A 20,997-nucleotide genomic window follows, 5' to 3' on the forward strand; every position below is an offset into this window, starting at 1 on the left:
TTGGGAGAGTGGCCGTGCCAGCAAACTGAGGGTTTGCGGTTCAATCCTCACCTACTACCAACCTCGTCACATCCGTTGTGACCTTGAGCAAGACACTTCACCCTTGCTCCTGATGGGTCGTGGTTAGGGCCTTGCATAACAGCTCCTGCTATCAGTGTGTGAATGGGTGAATGTGGAAATAGTGTCAAAGCGCTTTGAGTACCTTGAAGGTAGAAAAGCGCTATACAAGTATAACCCATTTTACTATTCTTTTCTTTTTTTTACTACACAGGTGTGTTTGAAGCTCATCGAAAGAATGCCAAGAGTGTGCAAAAGTACATAACTCCACATGTGTTCATTCATAGTTTTGATGCCTTCAGTGACAATGTACAACACATTGAATGAGGAGAAGGTGTGTCCAAACGTTTGGCCTGTATTGTACTGTACGTGACAAAGGGTATTATATTTAACTCATTACGTTCCAACTTTGCTCTTTTATACATTTTAGTTTTCTTCATAAATTGATATGTATTAAAAAACAGCTGCAGGTAACAAGCGAGTCTCTCAAGCTTGTTTGGTGCACACCAGGATTCGATTTGACCAAGCGAACCGTACTAGCACAGCAAAAACGTACCAGGGTTCCTTTAAACTGGAGCAAACGTGACAAGTGTGAACGCACCCTTATTCTCTCGTCGAGACTGGGAGGCTGCGGAAATTGAGTGATTCACCAAGCGGTACATGTTTTGTTTCCGCAGAGTCATAACTCACCCGGCAACTTTGATCATTTTGGGCTTGAAGGCCTCGACGTGCTTCAGGAGAGCCTTCAGGGTCTTACCGGTGCCGATTATGCCCTGAGTCGCCCGGGCAGGCAAGACAGGAAAACAGGATTGAGAAAGCACAAGATTACCAACCAGGAATTTCCAGACAAAGAGCTGATTAATTTCACAGCGTGAAAGCGGGAGAAGTTAGTCAGCTGTGTTTGTATTCCGTGACCTATTAGAACTGGGAGAGCCTTCAAAATTAAATCTGGCTTCCAGTGAATGAACAAAAACACACAACTGACCTCTTGTACTGGAAAATACAGAGGAATGGAGTAACTGGAGTGAGTTGACTAATTACAGAGAAACTACTAGAATGACACGCAAATGGATCAGCAGAAAAATTGTACACCTTTATAGCTACAAACTATTTACTTTAATACCACATATAGTAGTTAAAATCACTTTGTTAAAAGCATGTTAAAAATCAACTAAACCATTACCCTATAAATGTTTGAATTGTGTCCATAATATTTAAAGTCATTATTAAGGGAACAAATATATATTTTTACAAACGTATATCACTATATATGGAAAAAAACACTGAACTCCAAAATTATTCATCAGGTAACACATTTTGATGTATTATTTGGTCTATCCTAGCAGGTACTAATACAGGAAAGAGTGTGCAAAAAAAGTAATCCGAGCAAAGGGTGAATATTTTGAAGAAACTGGAATATAAAACATGTTTTCAGTTATTTCACTTTTTTTTGTTAAGTACATAACTCCACATGTGTTCATTCCTAGATTTGATGCTTTCAATGACAGACAATCTACAATGTAAATAGTCATGAAAATAAAGAAAACGCAGTGAATGAGAAGGTGTGTCCAAACTTTTGGCCTGTACTGTACATATATATACACACAAACGCATACATCTATATATATATATATATATATATATATATATATATATATATATATATACATATATATATATATATATATATATATATATATATATACATATATACACATACACATACAGTACATACATATTATATATACATACATTCATACATACATATTATATATACATACATACACATGTATGTATGTGTATACACACACACACACACACACATATATATATATATATATATACACACACTGTATATATATATATACACACACATTTTTACTGTATATATATATATATATATATATATATACTGTATATATATATATACATACATATATATATATATATATATATATATATATATATATATACATACATATACATATATATATATATATATATACATATATACAGTATGTATGTATAAGAAACAATATCCTTAATATCACTACAATTATTTAGCTTAAACAGATGTGTTCAAAAATTAAGCATTAGCTTGCTTACTAACAAATGCAGTGCATCCGGAAAGTATTCACAGCGCTTCACATTTTCTACATTTTGTTATTTTACAGCCTTATTCCAAAATAGAAAACGCTCATATTTGTCATTCAAATTCTACAAAAAATACCCCATAATGACATTGTGAAAAGTTTTTATTTTTATTTATTAAAACTAAAAGTATTCGCAGCCTTTGTTTAATACTTTGTTGATGCACCTTTGGCAGAAATTACAGCCTCAAGTCTTTTTGAATAGAATGCCACAAGCTTTGCACTCCTATCTTTGGGCTATTTTGGCTTTTCCTCTTTGCAGCGCCTCTCAAGCTCCATCAGGTTGGATGAGAAATGTTGATTTTCATCCAGGATGTCTCTGTACATTGCTGCATTAATCTTAGTCTAGTCAGGGAGGTGAACAAGAACCAGATGGTCACTCTGTCAGAACTAAAGCATTCCTCTGTGGAGAGTGGAGAACCTTCCAGAAGGACTGCCATCTCTGCAGCAATGCACCTGCAGGCTCGTATGGTATAATAAAGTTAAAGTTAAAGTTAAAGTACCAATGATTGTCACACACACACTAGGTGTGGCGAAATTATTCTCTGCATTTGACCCATCACCCTTGATCACCCCCTGGGAGGTGAGGGGAGCAGTGGGCAGCAGCGGTGGCTGCGCCCGGGAATCATGGCCAGACGGAAGCCATTTCTTATTAAAAGTTTGCAAAAATGCACCTGAAAGACTCTCATATCATGAGAAACAAAATTATATAGTCTGATGAGACAAAGATTTAACTTTTTGGTGTGAATGCCAGGCATTATGTTTGGAGGAAACCAGGCACCGCTCATCACCAGGCCAATACCATCCCTACAGTGAAGCATGGTGGTGGCAGCATCATGCTGTGGGAATGTTTTTTTAGCATCAGGAACTGGGAGATTGGTGAAGATAGCGGGAAATATGAATGTAGCAATGTACAGAGACATCCTGGATGAAAACCAACGCTTCCTATCCAACCTGATGGAGTTTGAGAGGTGTTGCAAAGAGGAATAGGCGAATTTGTCCAAATATAAGTGTGCCAAGCTTGTGGCATCGTATTCAAAAAGACTTAAGGCTGTAATTGCTGCCAAAGGTGCATCAACACAGTACAGAGCAAAGGTTGTGAATACTTACATACATGTTATTTTTAGCTTTGTATTTTTAATACATTTGCAAAATTGAAAAAAACAAAAAACATTTTCATTTTGTCATTGTGGGGTGTTGTCCGTAGAATTTTGAGGACAAAAACAAATGTATTCCATTTTGAAAAAAGGCTGTAACACAACAAAATGTGGAAAAAGTGAAGTGTTGTGAATACTTTCCAGATGCACTGTATCCTTGTTGGAGGTATTTCTGTTTTTATTTATTATTTTTGTGAAGGAGTTTTGCTGCACTCTTTTGTCAATATGGACGCCGGCACCAAAGCAAACTGAACCTGGTTCTGTTTTGGCTCTTTGTCCATTGATAGTTGAGTTGTAGGCGGCGACAGCACACTCTGTTTATTGTAATTTTACTAAAAATAAGAGCTGTCTGCCACAGTGAGGCCTAATAGTAGTAGTGGTGAGAAAGAAGAGCAGCAATATGGTTTATGTTTGTATAATCTGATGGATGACTGCAATATTACAACCTTCACGCATTAGGCTGCTTAACTCTACTAATATAATGGACCTCAATCTTTATAAAACGAGTCAAAAAAAAAAAAATACTCTCACTCAATACAGAATAGAAAGACCAAAGGAAAAAAAAAGTAACATCTGCGGACTCTCGTTTTACTCTATACGCACTTCACCTAATTAAAAAGGAGGAAAACTTGAGCTGGTTCATCTTGACCTGGAACTTGGTCAAAGTAGGAAAATAGAGAAGGAAAAAACATGGTTGACTCACCTCCACGATCAGTACGTTCTTATGAGGGTGGGAGACAGGGAGGAGAAGGAAAACAAACAAGTTAGAGACAAACCACCAACTGCATGCACATACTGTATGGAACGCTGAACAAGAGCTAATAAATACATTGAGAGAACTAGGGTGGGAAAACAAACTTCAACAGTATCTTAAATACATGTGTGTACTGTAAACCTTTCATTAGTAGTGATGGACAGTGTTTTAATGCCAGCTCTCTGTGTCCTTTTACGTCTGGGTAAGACAGGGGTTGTTTTAATACAACAAATTCTACCAAGCAATATGTAACCAGACCGAAAAAAGAAGAAGCTATTGGTGCTTCATTTTGATGCTAAGGGAACAAGTACTCGGCTGTGATATCAAGGTTAAGAGGCAAGGTTTATTTGTCTATTTAATTACTGTATATAATCAGTGTTGGGACTAACGCATTATTGTAACGCCGTTACTTTCGGCGGTAACGAGTAATCTAACGCGTTATTTTTTATATTCAGTAACTCACTAACCGTAACTACATGATGCGTTACTGCGTTATTTTATATGTAGTATTGGCTAGAAACAGAAGATCTGAGTGTGTTTTATTGGAGCGCTGCGGAAGAGGCGAGCCGCGCGCTGTGTGTGTGTATGTGTGTGGGAGGGGGCGTGTCTGTGTTTACTAACAAGACATGGCGAAGCCCGAAGCAGAGTTTCTTAATATGGAGATATTCTCACTACTTTTCTTTTGTCGACCACAAAGCAAAGAACATTTTAGTGAAATGTAAGTTGTGTCTTGGATCAAAGATCCTATCCTAGCAATTCAAATCTGCTGAAACAGCTACAAAAGCAACATGCTTCGACGAAGCTAGTAAAAAGAGACACACTTCACCTCCTAAGCAACAGCGGCTGGATTTTAACGAGGCACTGCGCCCTGAAGGTACACACACTCTGTCAATTCTCTTATATACTGTTGCTCTTTCATTCTAGACTTATAGAGTGTTTGATTATCACATCACTCTAAATGTATAGACTAACAAGTTCACAAACATAAAGAGGGATCCTAGTAGGCCAGGCCAATCTTTCCTTTTCTCTAAACTAAAACTGGGGAAATGCGTGTTCTGGGTTTCAGACATGATTTTGTTTCAGAATTCCTTGAGAAAAAAACGCCTCGTTAGGCTTTGTGTATGTAGTGTGTGACTTCCTCGCTTTACAGCTATGTTGTTATTATACTGTTTGTTACTTATGTATGTTATGTTGCAGCTATTTAAAATAGTTTTGTCAATTTGTTCTGGCCTGAAATAAATTGGCCCTTTGAAACATATCTTTGTCTTTGTGTGTTGTATGTAGACCACGTTGCTAAGCAGAGTTCAGTGATGCAAATGCATGTCAAGTTGATCAACAGATTGTATTATTAAGTAAGTAACTAAATACCGTATTTTTCGGAGTATAAGTCGCACCTGCGGAAATTGCATAATAAAAAAGGAAAAAAACATAAGTCGCACTGGAGCCCGGCCAAACTATGAAAAAAACTGCGACTTATAGTCCGAAAAATATGGTAGTTACTTTTCACAGTAACGCATTACTTTTTGGTGTAAGTAACTGAGTTAGTAACTGAGTTACTTTTGAAATAAAGTAACTAGTAACTGTAACTAGTTACTGGTTTTCAATAACTAACCCAACACTGTATATAATATATATATAAACGGCACTACTGCCAAAAAGTGCTGTACAAACTAAAAAAGAAAAGTAAAATAACAAAAATCACAATATGTACAGACAAGATTATAAATACACACCTAAATATATTGGTAAAGAAAAGTAATCATGGGACATTATTCAAAACATGAAAAAAAAAGTATGACATATTGTAATATTGTACAAGTAACGTCTTGTAAGTAATGTAATGTAGCAACAGAAGCACACAAGAGTCTGACGTGCTTTTTCAATATACATATATATATATATATATATATATATATATATATATATATATATATATATATATATATATATATACAGCCTGGCCCCTGGCCAAATTTTTTTAACCCAATGCGGCCCCCGAGTCAAAAAGTTTGGGGACCCCTGCTATAGACAGCTATGCAACCATGCCATACCCCTCTCAGAAAAACGTACAAATTCAAAATTCATTTGAAAAAAAAAAGTCTCTACTAGGGTTGTCCTGATACCAATATTTTGTTACCAATACCGGTACTAAAATGTATTTCGATATTTTCCGATACTTTTCTAAATAAAAGGGACATTATTGGCTTTACTGTAACAACAAATATTAGGGTACATTAAACATATGTTTATTATGGCAAACGAAGAACAATTCTGTCCTTAAACAAAATAGTGAACATTCGAGACAACATTTCTTTTATTAGTAAGTAAACAAACAAAGGCTCCTAATTAGTATACTGACATATGCAGTAACATATTGTGTCATTTATCATTTATATTATTTTGCCAAAATATTTAAGGACAGGTGGTAGAAAATGAATTACTAATCTACTTGTTCATTTACTGTTAATATCCGGTTATTTTCCGTTTCAACATGTTTTATCTACACTTCTGTTAAAATGTACTAATCACTTATTCTTCTGTTGTTTAGATGCTTTACATTAGTTTTGGATGATACCACAAATTTCGGTATCGATTCGATACCAAGTAGTTACAGGATCATACAATGGTCATAATTTAAGTCCTCGTGTGTCCAGGGACATATTCGTAAAACCAGCAACGTCACGACGTTACGACGCGCCGTCATGCCCGTTAAAAAAAAGGGGGAGCAGGGACCGGTACTTTTTAGAGGCGGTATAGTACTAAATATGATTCATTAGTATTGCAGTACTATACTAATACAACCCTGGTCTTTACTAGTCTTTAGAGTAGCAGTCAAAAGTGTTCATATGAGTAGTTTATAATCCACTTCAGATTAGTAAGGACAACGTACGCGCTCATAAAAGGCCAATTGTATTGTGTATACTCTACTTTTTAAACAAAGGATTTACCGAAGCGTGCAGCCATGCTTTATGTCAGCCGCATTTATAGCAAATTATAAGGAGGGCAACTGTCTGGAACTGCAATATTACAAAATTCCACCCACGACACAGCAAAAGTAATTTCACTGACATTATGTCATTCCCACATCAATGTCTCACTTCTTCCAGGACGACACTGGTTGGATTTTCAAAAAATAAACTAAACATAGGACTTACTGTACGTCACAAAATAAAAAACTTGGGGGAATTCGCAAGCACGCTCAAAATACAAACATGCAGAAGTTATGACTCAAGCCTGCAACCTCATCACCATTTCATGTTCCAGGCATCTAGGCCACGCCTGGCTGCCTATATGCGTTTCAATCAGCGGATGTGTATTATTTCCTCAGAATACTCTCTTTGGCATTTGACTTCTGCTGTCGTCACACACACAAAAACAAGCACACACAAGACAAAGCAGATAAACATTCATTGCGGCACAGTTCCGTGTTCTTACACGTCTCACAGGGACTAAACTAACATGCTAATGATTAAGAAAGCATGTTAATTAGGATCCATTCCTGGAACTGATGTGCATGGAGCCCACTGACATGACTGGAGTCCACACCTTGCTTCTTAAAATAAAACAATATTCACATTTTTTGGAATTATATTTATACATCCGCTGCATTTCTCCACCCCTTACTGTTAACAAAGTCAGCTCTTTTTTCCTTTCTTTTCCCTTGCGTAATCCTGCTGACAAATTAACAGCAATGTTCTCTGGGTTTATCTATTGCACAAGAGTTGTGAAGTTTATAGTAAGTTTCGCACATGCGATTAAAAGGTAAAATAATGTTTAAAGTAATTTGTCATTGGTTAACAGGGCTAAGAAAATAATGATAAGATGACAACTACTGCAAAAGCAAGGGTCAAATCTTCTCTATTTAGCAAACGTGCTCTTCTCTTTTTAACAGGGTTTCTGCAGGTTTCAACAAGTCAAATTTAAGACTTTTTTACGACCGCAATGAAAAAAATTTAAGATTCATTCTGCATAAAAAAAACAAAAAAAAGTACAAGTCGATCCCTGTACAGCTTTGCAGGGTTTTTTTTGGCGCTTCTTCATCTTTTGATGCAGACTTTCGACTTTTTTATTATCGTTGCATTAACTTGCACAAACACTGCCCTCTATGACGGCTCCACACCTGGGTCCTGACCCGACATAACGTTATTACATTTTGTCATAGTTATATTTCAGAATTTCAACGAGCTTTTGATAGAATTTAAGACATTTTAAGGCCTTTTTTTTAGACTTTTTAAGACCCCACGGTCTTCAATGCAAGCCAAAGATCCTCTATATGACAGGAGCGTTTAGATTTTTTTTCTAAGCACCTATTGCAAAAACTCTTGATACTGTGCATGCGGACATAGACATCTTGGATGAACAAAATAGCTTCTCATCCAACCTGATGGAGCTTGAGAGGTGCTGCAAAGAGGAATGGGCAAAACTGCCCAAAGATAGGTGTGCCAAGCTCGTGGCATCATATTCAAAACTACTTGAGGCTGTAATTGCTGCCAAAGGTGCATCAACAAAGTATTGAGCAAAGGCTGAATACCTATGTACATGTTTTTTTTTTTTGTTTTTTTAAATAAATTTGCTAAACATTTTGAAAAAAACCTTTTCACATTGTCATTATGGGGTATTGCCTATAGAATTTTAAGGACAAAAATGAATTTATTCCATTTTGTAATAAGGCTGTAACATGAAAAAATTTGGAAAATGTGAAGCGCTGTGAATGTCTTCCGGATGCACTGTACGCCAAGCTGCTGATCCATACAATTTTAAAAGCTTAAAAAAGAGAAATATATCTACTTGCGTCAATCAAACCCTTCTGTAAAAAATATGTTGGTTTTCAGTCTAATGTTGGAATATATTCTATAAATAAAAAGCATTTCATCAATATTATTACGATTATTAATATATCTATTTAGAGTAGGGGCCCCCAAACTTTTTTTTTTTTTAATCTGTTTTTTCTAATCGATTTTCTACCGCTTGTCACCCTCGGTGTCTCCTAGCCGCTCAGGCAAATCATGTTGTCTAAAAATGCATTTTCCCATCCGCGGCAAGTGCGCTCTCTTTCAGTCAATTAGTGTGTGAAGAATATATATATATATATATATATATATATATAATAATAACTGGAATTTATATAGCGCTTTTCTAAGTACCCAAAGTCGCTTTTACACGTAGAACCCATCAAACATTCACACCTGGTGGTGGTAAGCTACTTTCATAGCCACAGCTGCCCTGGGGTAGACTGACGGAAGCGTGGCTGCAATTTGCGCCAACGGCCCCTCCGACCACCACCTATCATTCATCATTCAATTCACCGGTGTGAGTGGCACCGGGGGCAAAGGGTGAAGTGTCCCGCCCAAGGACACAACGGCAGCACTTTTTTTTTGGATGGTAAGAGGCGGGGAGCGAACCTGCAACCCTCAGGTTTCTGGCACGGTTGTTCTACCCACTACGCCATGCCGCCCCATATATATACACACACACACACACATATATGTATATATATATATACACACACATATATGTATATATATACACACACACACACACACACACACACACACACACACACACATCCATCCATCCATCCATCCATCCATTTTCTACCGCTTATTCCCTTCGGGGTCGCGGGGGGTGCTGGAGCCTATTTAAGCTGCAATCGGGCGGAAGGCGGGGTACACCCTGGACAAGTCGTCACCTCATCACAGGGCCAACACAGATAGACAGACAACATTCACACTCACATTCACACACTAGGGCCAATTTAGTGTTGCCAATCAACTTATCCCCAGGTGCATGTCTTTGGAGGTGGGAGGAAGCCGGAGTACCCGGAGGAACGCAGTCACGGGGAGAACATGCAAACTCCACACAGAAAGATCCCGAGGCCGGGATTGAACTCACGACTACTAAGGACCTTCGTATTGTGAGGCAGACGCACTAACCACACACACATATATATACACATATATATATATATATATATATATATATATATATATATATATATATATATATATATATATATATATATATATATATATATATATATATATATATATATATATATATATATATATATATATATATATATGTGTGTGTGTGTGTGTGTGTATATATATATATATATATATATATACACATATATATATATATATATATATATACACACACATACATACATATATATATATATATACATATATATATATATACACACATGCATACATACATATATACACATACATACATACATATATATACGCACGCACACACACACACACACACACACACACACACACACGTATAAATATATATATATATATATATATATATATATATATATATATATATATATATATATATATATATATACATACACACACATGCACATTTATACATAAATACATATATATATATATATATATATATATATATATATATATATATATATATATAAACAGCCCGGCCCCCGGCCAAATTGTTTTAACCCAATGCTGATTTGGATGATTGGAAATTACTTTAAAAAATGTGTTTAATTTTTTAATTGATTAAAAAAAATTAAAACACTATCCACTAATTCAACAATTATTATTTTTCACCCGATTTTTTTTAAAACTACCAGATACTTTCAATTCTTTCTATGACCACAAGAGAGAGCCCTGACGTGCACCTTTTATATTCAGATGATTAGAAAGTTGGAGCAATTTGTTTATTTATTTTCAAATTATTAAAAAAATTAAATACCATCAATGACTATTTATTATCATTTAAAAAAAAATAATTTTTTTGATACTTTCAATTATTTCCATGACCACAAGAGAGCCCTGACGTGCACCTTTTATATTCAGATAAATTTATTTATTTATGTATTTATTTATTTTAAAATTATTTAAAAAATTAAATACCATCAAACACTAATGACAATTTTTTTTAATCATTTAAAAATATATATTTTTAGATACTTTCTATTAATTCCATGACCACAAGAGAGCCCTGACGTGCACATTTTATATTCAGATGATTAAAAAGTTGGAGCAATTTATTTATTTATTTTCAATTGATTACAAAAATGTAAAGACCATCATGACTAATTATTCTCATTTAAAAAAATGTTTTTTTGATACTCTCGATTATTTCCATGACCACACGAGGGAACCCTGACGTGCATGTCCCCCCCTCCCAACCCCCCACCTTTTTTTTTTTTTTTTTTAAAGCCCCATGGCCTTTTCACCACAAACGTTGCACACAGTCAGAAGTCCGATACCCCACACAACACGCCCCCCAGTTTACACTGTTTTGCCTCCACTGAAAACGATTTTTTAATCAACTCCTAACAGAGAGAAAAAACATCTATCAGATGTTGTCAGTTTGTATTACCGAGACACCCTTTCTCTCATAAAGATAAGCAACCATTATTTCTGGCTGGAGCAGGAAGGATGGAGGGTGGAGAAGAAGTAAATGCTGCCCACTTGAGGTGGTCAGCTGTCAATACCTTGTGTTTTTCTTCATTCTGTACTTCTGAGGGAATCACAATTTCTTATCAAGAATATTAATGCGTTACCTTTCCCTGTAAAAACGACAAGTCCTCTGCTCCAAGTATGTGAATATCTTCTGTCGACTGGTCATTCTAAGGAAAAGCCAGAACACATGATCAATGCTGTACTAAGAGAAGGACACAAAGACACTACAAAGACACTACTGTTGTTAGACACATCTTCTGACGTGGCAATCACAAGTCTCCGTGAAATGCCACACACTGCAAAAACTGAAATCTAAGTAAGATTAAATATCTTAAACAAGGGTGATATTTGATTATTTTCCGTCTGACAAGATAATTCTTCTCACTAAGCAGATTTTATGTTAGAGTGTTTTACTTGTTTTAAGTGTTTTGGTCCTAAATTGTCTCAGTAAGATATTACAGCTTGTTGCTGAGATTTGATTACCTATATTGAGTAAAACATGCTCGAAACTCGAATATCAACTGTTGCAAAGCTGTGTCATCAACACTCACAAGTATAAAACTACTTTTTTAAAGTACTCATTTCTTATTTTAAGCATTAAATAAAAAATCATGACTTTGACACAATTGTGTCTCATAATTATACCGACAGTTAATATTTAAACATTTAACATGGGACATTTCAAACAATTTTGAACAGAAATAGTTCATGCACATTCAGATAAATTCTTCAAAATTACAATAAAAAAAAATTGTCCGGGGGCCGGGCTGTAAATATATATATATATATATATATATATATATATATATATATATATATATATATATATATATATATATTCCTTGCTCACTAATTGACTGAAAGAGCACGCACTTGGCGCGATAATGTCATGTTATCGATGGGAAAATGCATTTTTAGACAATATGATTTGCCTGAGCGTTGCCTTTTTGCCTTTCCATTAAGAACAATAAACTAGTTTTTAGTGTAAGTTTGCTGGTTTCAAGAAATGTAATGCCGAGCGCATATCATTATGTCAAGATAATGGCACTAGCATTTACTTAATTTAAAAATATTTTTCAATATATTGAGAAAAAAGGTGTAATATTAGTTTTTTCTATCAAGAAAAGTGCACTTGTTATTAGTGAGAATATACTTATTTTAAGGTATTTTGTGGTTCATTGATGTTAACTAATTTTACTTGTTTTGGAAAGTCTTGACAAGCCAAATTTTCTTGTTCTATTGGCAGATAATTTTGCTTAGTTCAAGTAAAATACCCCTAATTATTATTATTTTTTTCCTTGTTTTTGAACACTGACTTTTTGCAGTGCATTATATGAGTTTTTAAAAAAGAAATCTCACCAGGTAGCTTTTGAGACGTATAAAGTGGACCCTCATGGGGATGGTGCGGTCCGAGCTGCAGCTCAACGCCTTGATCTTGTCCACCAGGTCTGCGCAGAACTGGTAGCCCCCTTTGAGCACGCAAAGGACCACGATGTCATGGTCCCCCAGGTCATCCATGATGTCTCGGGCGAGACGTTCCGTTCTGGGCAAACAAAAGGCGTAGGGGTTCATGACACAAAGCCTCCATCCATTCTCAATGATGCTTATCATGCTTATCATCATATCATGGAGACAGAACATTTTTTATTTATTTTATTAAAATGTGCTGTCCAGCCACTCAGGCAAGTCATATATTTGATGTACATGCCCAGTTTAACTTTAACTTTAATATAGGCTGTACAAAAGAGAAGTGTGGGATACTTCTCTTGTTGCTCTATTTGTTTTTTACTTTATTAAATGGATTTATTTCATGTTTGGGCAGCTGGACCAGAGCAGGAGGGGATAGAAAGAAGAAAAAAAGGAAGACAGAGGGGGAAATTGTGGGGTCAAGACGGGGATAAGACAGAGAGACAACAACAACAACAACAACAAAAAGTACAGTAACAACACAACAGAACACTTGCTTTTGTTGTCATCACACAGAGAGTGTGATGACAACCATAGAGCAGGAAATAAAATCCACTGTACAACACAATTAATTTTAACAAACAGATGCACATACTATACACTTAATACACTATACCACAGGTGTCATTAAATTTGACCCGCCACTTCATTCTTTTATGCATGCTGCCACATTATTTTACGAGCAGGCCAATCCATTTATGTGGTCCGCCAAATTAATTTATGTGGCCCGCCACGTCATTGTATCTGCACCATCTTGTCATTTAACGTGGTCTGCTAAATGTATTTGTTTCTTTCAATTGTAACAAAACAATTGCATATGTTTTACAATAAATCATTGAATATTAATTGATTTATTAACTTTTTTGGGCAGGGGGTTATCAAAAATATATACGTAGATATCTGCTCGTCACCTTGACTTACAATTTCAAAGCAAGTTATCCCTCAAAAAGAGATGCTTATGTATACTGTGTAACAAGGCTAATATGCGTAAATTTGGACACACCTTCTCATTCAATGTGTTTTCTTTATTTTCATGACTATTTACATTGTAGATTGTCACTGAAGGCATCAAAACTATGAATGAACACATGTGGAGTTATGTACTTAACAAAAAAAGGTGAAATAACTGAAAACATGTTTTATCTTCTAGTTTCTTCAAAATAGCCACCCTTTGCTTGTCTACGTATATGACGGGAGCACTTTGCAACTACTTCCGTCCAAAATGTGTGTGAGTCAAGGCACCAAAGTGCAGCTGTTTTTTGAGACCTACTGCAAAAATGCTAGTAAAGATCTTCTGAAAGACAGGAGCACTCAGCTCTTTTTAATCCATCACTCCATCCATTTTCTACCGCACGTCCCTCTATGCTGTTTTTAATGCCCTACTGCAAAAAACTCTAATCAAAGATCCTCTATATGCCAGAAACGCTCTGCTGTTTTTTAATGCCTTGCTGCAAAAAACACTAATCAAAGATCCTCAATATGACTGAAACGCTCTGCTGTTTCTAATTCCCTGCTGCAAAAAACACTAATCAAAGATCCTCTATACGACAGAAATGCTCTGCTGTTTTTAATGCCCTGCTGCAAACACTAATCAAAGATCTTCTATATGAAAGAAATGCTCTGCTGTTTTTTAATGCCCTGCTGCAAAAAACACTAATCAAAGATCCTCTATATGCCAGAAAGGCTCTGCTGTTTTTTAATGCCCTGCGGCAAACAACAGTAATCAAAGATCCTCTATACGACAGAAATGCTTTGCTGTTTTTTAATGCCCTGCTGCAAAAAACACTAATCAAAGATCCTCTATATGCCAGAAACGCTCTGCTGTTTTTTAATGCCGTGCTGCAAAAAACACTAATCAAAGATCCTCTATACGACAGAAATGCTCTGCTGTTTTTAATGCCCTGCTGCAAACACTAATCAAAGATCTTCTATATGACCGAAATGCTCTGCTGTTTTTTAATGCCCTGCTGCAAAAAACACTAATCAAAGATCCTCTATATGCCAGAAACGTTCTGCTGTTTTTTAATGCCCTGCTGCAAAAAACACTAATCAAAGATCCTCTATATGACGGAAAGGCTCTGCTGTTTTTTAATGCCCTGCGGCAAACAACAGTAATCAAAGATCCTCTATATGACAGAAATGCTTTGCTGTTTTTTAATGCCCTGCTGCAAAAAACACTAATCAAAGATCCTCTATATGCCAGAAACGATCTGCTGTTTCTAATGCCCTGTTGCAAAAAACACTAATCAAAGATCCTCTATGCGACAGAAATGCGCTGCTGTTTTTAATGCCCTGCTGCAAACACCACTCAAAGATCCTCTATATGACAGAAATGCTTTTCTGTTTTTTTAATGCCCTGCTGCAAAAAACACTAATCAAAGATCCTCTATATGACAGAAATGCTTTTCTGTTTTTTAATGCCCTGCTGCAAAAAACACTAATCAAAGATCCTCTACATGCCGAAACACTCTTCTGTTTTTAGTGCCCTGCTGCAAAAAACACTAATCAAGGGCTTTATAGGCAGAATTGAGTAGCTCCTATAGGCTCCATTGTAAGCAGACTTTTGATCAAATGTACTTCATATTTAGAATGTATTAAAAGAAAAGATCTGTCGTCATGTCTCGCGTAATGATTGTGAACAATAGGCAAAATTCCAAAAAAGTGCAGTTTCTATGGAAGTATTATTGTAGCAAACGTGTATCACAATCTGTGCGAATGTAATCCAGTTCGCGTGCGTGTCTACTAATTTGTGTGTCTGTATAGCAATCTGAGTGTGTGTATTCAGATTTGCGTACCTGTGTTTTAAGTTGTCTGTCTGTCCCTAATCAGAAAGAACCCTCTATAAGCTGTCTACTTACACGTGACTTTTGCGACACTTCTGTCGTGTACCATTTGAGCGAGCGCTTCCAGATTTGTGAGCGTGCAATGTCGGGCCGTCAGGGCCAGCAAGGCCTTCTCTGCTGGCCTAACTTAACCAGAAATCATGATCATAATTAAAGATAAAAGTAATGTTTTATTTTTTCCCTTAAATATCTAAAATGGTTAATATTCTCTTCATGTCATTTTATGCTCCTTCCAGTGCTGTTGTTTTTAGGTTATAAAGTTTTTTATCCAATCAGAATTCAGCTAGCTTATGTTGCCATGCACCATAATAATACCCGTATGTTGAAGCACAGTACGTCTGACTGTGGTAGCCGTAATGCTTCCGGAGCTTACCAAAGTGGAACAAAAATATTTTTGACGGAATTTTGAGCACTGTGTGTAATGTTCTATATTCTCAATGAAATATGTAAGTTTTGGGCTTTCATGCAAACCTGTACTTGCTACCGTCATTAATTGAACAGGAAGCATCAACCTGCAGTCCACACATATCTCGTATGTGTGACTACCATCTACTGGTCAGACTTATCATTACATCATGTACCAAATAAAACTGCTTGTGGGCCTACAGTTAAATATCCCTGACATTGTACTGTACAGTATTTCAACTTTATTGCTTGTAATTAGGGATGTCCGATAATGGCTTTTTGCCGATATCCGATGTTCCGATATTGTCCAACTATTTAATTACCGATACCGATATCAACCGATACCAACTGATATATGCAGTCGTGGAATTAACACATTATTATGCCTAATTTGGACAACCAGGTATGGTGAAGATTAGGTACTTTAAAACAAAATTAATAAAATAAGATAAATAAATTAAAAACATTTTCTTGAATAAAAAATAAATTAAAACAATATAAAAACAGTTACATAGAAACTAGTAATTAATGAAAATTAGTAAAATTAACTGTTAAAGGTTAGTACTATTAGTGGACCAGCAGCACGCACAATCATGTGTGCTTACGGACTGCATCCCTTGCAGACTGTATTGATATTTATTGATATATAATGTAGGAACCAGAATATTAATAACAGAAAGAAAGAACCCTTTTGTGTGAATGAGTGTGAATGGGGGAGGGAGGTTTTTTTGGGTTGGTGCACTAATTGTAAGTGTATATTGTGTTTTTTATGTTGATTTAATAAAAAAATAAAAAATTAAAAAATGATACCGATAATAAAAAAAACGATACCGATAATTTCCGATATTACATTTTAACGCATTTATCGGCCGATAATATCGGCAGGCCGATATTATAGGACATCCCTACTTGTAATCAGTGTTGGGACTAACGCGTTACAAAGTAACGCGTTACTGTAACGCCGTTAGTTTCGGCGGTAACTAGTAATCTAATGCGTTATTTTTTTATATTCAGTAACTCAGGTACCGTTACTACATGATGCGTTACTGCGTTATTTTACGTTATTTTTTATGTAGTGTTACTCCCTCCGAGTTGTTCGTTTTTCTCAAACAGACATTTATTTTCAGCCACGTCTTCTTCTCGTAACAACGATGCCAACACAATGCCAAAATAATGCCGTCAGAACTAATAAATAAGAAAAACAGAACTTACAATTAGTCTGACATCCAATAACATAAAACACATTGATTTCACATACATATCAGAAAGAATCATACCTCATTGGCCTCACAAACTCCGAGGGAATAAAGTTTATTTTCAAGCCGAGACTCCATTAACCTCTTCCATCATGTGCTTGCTGTCTCATGCTGCTTCCCTTATTCCGTCACATATTAATTGTTCCCTCCAACAATGTGACCAAACCGGAACAAAAAATATGTTCCTCTCCAATTTACATGGGTTTTGTAACAAAAATAAAGTTAACATATACTTGCATGAAATTACCAAAGGAAATGCATTTTTAATCACATTATATGTAAATATGAACTTATATTTATACATTGTATTTATTTACTCTAACCAACTATGAAATTATATAACATATATACAATGTGCTTCTGTCAGCAGCTACATGTAGTATAGGCTAGAAACAGAAGATCTGAGTGTGTTTTATTGGAGTGCTGCGGTGTCGTCTTCTGATTCTTCTTGTGTCACAAGCCGGAGGCGCGCTCTGTGTGTGTCTGGGTGTAGGTGTGGGGAGGGGGGCGTGTCTGTGTTTACTAACAACAGAGCTGCAGTGGAGTGTCTTAACATGGAGATATTCTCACTTCTGTTCTTTTGTCAAGCACAAAGAAAAGAACATTTTAGTTAAATGTAAGTTGTGTCTTGGATCAAAGATCCCATCTACTGCCCAAAACAGCAATTCAAATCTGCCTGGTTAGGCTTTGTGTATGTCACCTGTGCCTTCCTTAGGTGAAGCCAGGTTTACAGCTATGTTGTTATTATACTGTTTGCTACTTATGTATGTTATGTTGCAGCTATTTAAAATAGTTTTGTCAATTTGTTCTGGCCCGAAATAAATTGGCCCTTTGAAACATATCTTTGTCTTTGTGTGTTGTATGTAGACCACATTGCTTAGCAGAGTTCAGTGATGCAAATGCATGCCAAGTTGATAAACAGATTGTATTATTTTCCAGTGCAATAACCGTACTGAAATGAAGGCTAAAAGGGCATTAAAGGCCTACTGAAACCCACTACTACCGACCACGCAGTCTGATAGTTTATATATCAATGATGAAATCTTAACATTGCAACACATGCCAATACGGCGGGGTTAGCTTACTAAAGTGCAATTTTAAATTTCGCGCAAAATATCCTGCTGAAAACGTCTCGGTATGATGACGCCTGCGCGTGACGTCACGGGTTGTAGAGGACATTTTGGGACAGCATGGTGGCCAGCTATTAAGTCGTCTGTTTTCATCACAAAATTCCACAGTATTCTGGACATCTGTGTTGGTGAATCTTTTGCAATTTGTTCAATGAACAATGGAGACAGCAAAGAAGAAAGCTGTAGGTGGGAAGCGGTGTATTGCGGCAGGTGTTGTGCCGGACAACGCACCCCCGCCGTAGAATGCACCCTTTGACTGTTGTGCCGGAAAACACAGCCGTTGTTTCATTGTTTACGTTCCCGGAAAATGACAGTCAAGCTTTACCATTGGCCTGTGGAGAACTGGAACAACAGAGACTCTTACCAGGAGGACTTTGAGTTGGATGCGCAGACGCGGTACCGTGAGTACCCATGCAGCTGCGGCTTCCAAACATTTGATCGCTTACCCGTACGTGCGTGCCGCTATGTGCATGTCACGTATGTAACTTTGGGGACTTTGGGGAAATATATGTGCTGTATGAACTTTGGGGAGGTGAACGGTACTTTGGGCTGTGGGATTGAGTGTGTTGTGCAGGTGTTTGAGTTGTATTGGCGGGTTATATGGACGGGAGGGGGGAGGTGTTTGTTATGCGGGATTAATTTGTGGCATATTAAATACAAGCCTGGTTGTGTTGTGGCTAATAGAGTATATATATATATGTCTTGTGTTTATTTACTGTTTTAGTCATTCCCAGCTGAATATCAGGTCCCACCCGCCTCTCACAGCATCTTCCCTAAGTGAATCGCTCCCACTGCCCTCTAGTCCTTCACTCTCACTTTCCTCATCCACAAATCATTCATCCTCGCTCAAATTAATGGGGAAATCGTCGCTTTCTCGGTCCGAATCGCTCTCGCTGCCATGATTGTAAACAATGTGCAGGTGTGAGGAGCTCCACAACCTGTGACGTCACGCGCATATCGTCTGCTACTTCCGGTATAGGCAAGGCTTTTTTTTATTAGCGACCAAAAGTTGCGAACTTTATCGTCAATGTTCTCTACTAAATCCTTTCAGCAAAAATACGGCAATTTCGCGAAATTATCAAGTATGACACATAGAATGGACCTGCTAGCCCCGTTTAAATAAGAAAATCGCATTTCAGTAGGCATTTAATGGGAGCTTTTAAAAAAAAAAGAAGAAGAAGAAAAAAGTAACTAAATAGTTACTTTTCACAGTAACGCATTACTTTTTGGTGTAAGCAACTGAGTTAGTAAATGAGTTGCTTTTGAAATAAAGTAACTGGTAGCTGTAACTAGTTACTGGTTTTCAGTAACTAACCCAACACTGCTTGTAATGCTAAGGTATCTTGACAGGCCTGTTAAAATGATGCACAAGTTTGATACCTATGGCGAATGTCTGCAGATATTTGCACACCAGTAAATCCATGCACTAATGCAGTAAGTCCATGCACTAATACAGTCAGGCTGCGTATATTTGTTTGCAAAGTGTTGCAGTACCTGTCCATGATGACTCCATGTGGAACCACCACGCATTCCAGATCTCCTGCGTAGTGTGCAGGATAGCTGAAGAGTTCTAAACTGTAACCCGGCCAGTCATCGTCGATCTGAAAGCAAAGCATTATCGTCATTTTTGCATCCTCGCCCGGCAAGTTGTAAAAACTTCCCAACGTGTTCGCGTAGCCATAAAAGTTTGCAGCATGACTGCATGAGGGAAGTTAAATCGGCTTTCATTCTACTTGTTTTCATTACCACAATCCCGCCGCTTCCACCCGTGGTTTGGCGCACGATGTCTGCCATGTTGTCTTTCCCCCTGTATCCTTTACTGCCAACACTCCACAGAAAGTAGTTGTGCAAGCTTCAGTGAAGAATTTAGCACGCCGCGGAGAGGAGGAGCAAAAGAAGGTTTGGAGGAATACGCGCTTGATCGACCCCTTGCAGACAGTGTTGTACCACTCAATGGCCGCTAGGGGCGCACTTACCTTTTCATTGCACGCACACGACTAGACTAGACTTAGACTTCCTTTTTATTGTCATTCAAATTTGAACTTTACAGCACAGATAAGAACGAAATTTCGTTACATAAGCTCATGGTAGTGCAGGATAAACAAGCAATAAGATGCATATCATAAATAAATAAATATATATAAATAATATATCTAATATATATATAAAATAAATAAATATATATAAATAAATAGATTACTTTACAGATAAATATATTGCACTTTTTCACATGCGTCCACGTTTATGGATGTATGTTGTTATATTGTCTTTTTTATTCCAGCGAGTTAATCCATTTTGGGGGGAGTTGAGGGGATAATTTAATTATG

The 20,997-nt window shown here is 36.7% G+C and overlaps 1 protein-coding gene across 1 annotated transcript in view; it reads right to left on the minus strand.

The window, feature by feature from the left end:
* Positions 1-20,610, minus strand: part of prtfdc1b (phosphoribosyl transferase domain containing 1b) — a 32,388-nt gene extending 11,778 nt beyond the window's left edge. The window contains exons 1-6 of the mRNA XM_061979472.2: positions 20,417-20,610; positions 20,165-20,271; positions 12,929-13,112; positions 11,671-11,736; positions 4,068-4,085; positions 748-830 (exon numbers count right to left, since the gene is read on the minus strand). Coding sequence (XP_061835456.1) covers positions 748-830; positions 4,068-4,085; positions 11,671-11,736; positions 12,929-13,112; positions 20,165-20,271; positions 20,417-20,464 — 506 coding nt within the window. The 5' untranslated portion in view covers positions 20,465-20,610. The remainder of the gene's footprint in view (positions 1-747; positions 831-4,067; positions 4,086-11,670; positions 11,737-12,928; positions 13,113-20,164; positions 20,272-20,416) is intronic.
* Positions 20,611-20,997: the final 387 nt, after the last annotated feature.

Source organism: Nerophis lumbriciformis, linkage group LG19 (genome assembly GCF_033978685.3).
Source record: "Nerophis lumbriciformis linkage group LG19, RoL_Nlum_v2.1, whole genome shotgun sequence".
Classification (NCBI taxonomy): domain Eukaryota; kingdom Metazoa; phylum Chordata; class Actinopteri; order Syngnathiformes; family Syngnathidae; genus Nerophis; species Nerophis lumbriciformis.